General features: G+C 58.0%; 1 protein-coding gene across 1 annotated transcript in view; it reads right to left on the reverse strand.

The window, feature by feature from the left end:
• LOC125488089 (ataxin-2-like protein) overlaps positions 1-2,424 on the reverse strand; it is a 13,429-nt gene extending 11,005 nt beyond the window's left edge. The window contains exon 1 of the mRNA XM_048620914.1: positions 1,988-2,424. Within this exon, the coding sequence (XP_048476871.1) occupies positions 1,988-1,992 (5 nt within the window). The 5' untranslated portion in view covers positions 1,993-2,424. The remainder of the gene's footprint in view (positions 1-1,987) is intronic.
• Positions 2,425-3,503: the final 1,079 nt, after the last annotated feature.

A 3,503-nucleotide genomic window follows, 5' to 3' on the forward strand; every position in this document is an offset into this window, starting at 1 on the left:
TGGAAGAGGTGACAGAGAGGGAGGGGATTGTAGGGGGTTGGCAGAGCCTGATCTCTCGGCCGGAGGCAGTTTTCTCCTCACCCACAGTCCATGTTCCCCTCCGGTTCCCAAACAGTCTGGTCGGTGGGAACCCAATTTCCCAAACCCCTCCCCGTTCCCAGAGGAGGGGAAATTGTTCCCGGGAATCTATTCCGCTCCCCCCTGTTGCATCCTTTCTAAAATGGGTCTCCCACAACAGCACACTGTCCCCCAGCTGAGGGTGAACCAGGGTTTGAGACACGTTTAACATGTTACACACCCCCTGCTCCTGTACTCTGTGTCCCTATTAATAAAGCCCAGGGTACTGTCTGCTTTCTTGACTGTGCTCTCTGTGCCAGTGCTCTGACAGCTTCAGTGAACCGTTTACATATACCCCCAGATTTCTCTGCCCCACTCCATCACCCTTTAGAATTGCCCCCTGTATTTTATGTTGTTTCTCTATGTTCTTGCTGACAAAGAGAATCCCTCCACTGCACTACAGTTTTTGCTCATTTCCGCATCACAGACTCCTCCAGTCCTTGGGAGCAGCAGTAGACCATTCAGCCCATCGAATCTGATCTGATCATGCCCAAACTCTCCTCTCCTGTCTTTTCTCTCTCCATCACCTTCCGGATTACAAGTCTCTCTCAGCCTTGAATTTACTGAATGTCCCAGCCCTTGACAGCCCCTCTGCGGTGAAGAATCCCACAGACTCACTCCCCTCAGACAGAAGAAATCCCTCCTCATCTCCCTCTTCAGGAGGTGACCCTTTATTCTGAGACGATGCCCCTCTCCCACACAAGGTGGGGGGAAACAACCTCTCCCATCTCCCCTGTCATGTCCCCCTGGGAATCTTGGATGTTTCAACCGGTCGCCTCTCATTCTTCTAAACCCCAATGAGTACAGGACCTGAACTATTCAACCTCTCCTCCATAAGGCAGTCCCTCCATCCCAGGGATCAGCCGAGTGAGCCTTCTCTGGCCTGCCTCCGACGTCGGTCTATCTCTGCTTGGATACGGGGCCCCAAAACTGTTTGCGGTATCCCAGCTGTGGTCTGACTAGTGTCTTGTATTGTTTTATTAAAAATCTCCCTGTTTTTAGTCCCCTTTCCCTTTGAAGTAAAGGCCAGCATTCCATTTGCCTTCCCCAGTCCCCACTGAATGTGGATGTTAGCTTCTTGTGATTCAAGGACCAGGACTCCCGGGATTCTACAAAGTCCTCACGCTTTGTAATGTTTCTGAGGGGGGTGGGGTGGAGGGGTAGGGAAGTGGAGGGGTACAGGGGAAAGAGGTAAGGACGGGCAGGATGGTATGATCGTGGGGCTGGGCATGGGATGATGGTGGGGGTGGGGGTGTGACAGTGGGGACGGTGGGCATTTGATGGTGGCGGGGGTGGGCGTGGGAGGGAAGGGAGAGGGCAGAAGGGGTCAAGGGGAGTGAGGAGGTAGGGAAGGGACAGGAAGGGACGGGGTACAGGAGGAGCAAAGGGTCACATGACACCCACAATTCCTGCACCCCCAACACCATCCACCCCCCCGCACATGCTCAGTAGCTACCCACACAAACCCCTCCCAGCCCCCCTCAACCTGGAGACCCAACAAAGGTCACGGAGGTCAAACACCACCCCCACTTGTCACATGACACCCCACCAAAGCCCCGCCCCTCACCCCCTAAAAGACATGCGCAGTAGAAAACCGGAAGTGAGACCTCTGAACCCTCTCCCTTCCCTTTCGTTCTTCATCCCCTCCCTCTTGAAATAAAACGCTTCGGAAAAAAAAGGGGAAAAAAAACCCCATCCATCCCTTCCCAAGCTCAATAATAAAAAAAAAGAGGTAAAAACCCTACATCTTGAAATGGGGGGGGGGGGGAACCACCCTCAGAAATACAATATTGTTCCCGCCACCAAACCAAATAAAATAATATTATGATCACTATTGCCTTCCCCTCCCCTTCCCCCAACGGAAACAAACCTCATGGATGCGGTTTCTTCCAGAAAAACTGCAGTCACCGAAATCCCTCGCCGGCACACGGAAAGAGGGAGGGGTTTATTGATGATTCAAATCTCACGGACCCGACCCGGCCTTTTAACTGTTTTTAACGTTTTAATTTGTGGGGTTTTTTTTTTCTTCTTTTAAAATTTTTCTCTCCCGCTGTCGGACCGAGAGCTCTCCCGCCGCCCCGGCCCGGATGGATGCACCTCCTCGCCTCCACCTCATTGGCGGCTCCACGCAGGACGTCCCGCCCCCGCCTGCCTCCGGTTGGCCGGACCGCCCGTCCGTCAGGCCGTCCCCTTCTTCTATTGGCCACCGCCGCTGTCAGTCCGGCTCTTCTCCCACCCGCCGCCCCCGGACCGGGTGACCCGCCTACCGCGGTGGATGGTGGGCTCCCCTTCGGAGGGGGGGAGGGGGCTGTCGGGAATGAGGGGTTGGCGACAGTTGGTCGCGCGGCCGCCGGACGTCCCGCCTCTCCGCTCGCTCCCATTGGAGGGCGCCCTGGCCCGTCAGGGCGCCGCGTACGCCCATTGGCTGCCACCGGCCACGGGGGCGCGCAACTGTCGGGGGTGGGGGGTAGCAGCCGGCTGCTTCCGCCGGCTTCCCGCGATCGTATTGGGCGCCGCGCACGTCTGTCGTCGCGCGCCGTCGGCCCATTGGCTCGTATGCCCGCACCCGCCCCCTCCCTGCGTCAGGTGTAGCTGCCGCCCTCCTTTATCGCGCATTGGTCAGGGCGAACACCACCTTTTCCGTCCCATTGGACCCCACAAATGACTGTCAAACGATAACGTCCACCTATTGGCTCCTTCCACCCTAACCCACAAATACGTTCCGCCCTCCTTTGTTGCCCATTGGTTAGGAGCGCCGAGGCCGCGAAGACGCGCCAATTCTGCACTGCTATTGGACCGCAGAAATGTCTATCGGCAAGCTTGCGGCATTCCATTGGTCGACGTGGATGTCGGTCAGACCGCGATCCCGCCTTCCTTTGTCGCTCATTGGTGTGGACCACGCTCCAGCCGTATTCTCCGTCTCTTCCGTCTGCCGATTGGTCCGAGCACCGTCCTTCAGCCGTTGGCTGCCTTCCATTGGTCAATGTGGCCGTCAGTCGGCAACAATGAACCGCCCCCTCACGCAGCCTTCTCGCCCCATTGGTGGAGGGCATCACGCCGCCGGATGTCCCGACTCATCCCCGCTCCCATTGGCTCGACGTCAAAGGGGTGTACCCCTCCCCACAATTAGTCCGTTCCCCTGTCGGTCATTCGCTGCCGCCCTTCCTATTGGCGGACGCCGCCGCCCGTCAGGCATGCGTCCCGGTCTCCCATTGGCCGACGGGGCCCGTCGGTCAAGACACGGGGGCGGGACCCGCGTGCGGAGGGCGGGGATTGGCTGGAGGGGAGGGGAGGAAAGCAGGGGGCGGGAACATCCGGCGGCCAGGGACAGAGACAGAGAGAGAGACACACACCTACACACAGAGACCCCCCACCCCATCCCCCCC

The sequence above is a fragment of the Rhincodon typus genome, chromosome 49 (genome assembly GCF_021869965.1).
Source record: "Rhincodon typus isolate 14 chromosome 49, sRhiTyp1.1, whole genome shotgun sequence".
NCBI lineage: Eukaryota > Metazoa > Chordata > Chondrichthyes > Orectolobiformes > Rhincodontidae > Rhincodon > Rhincodon typus.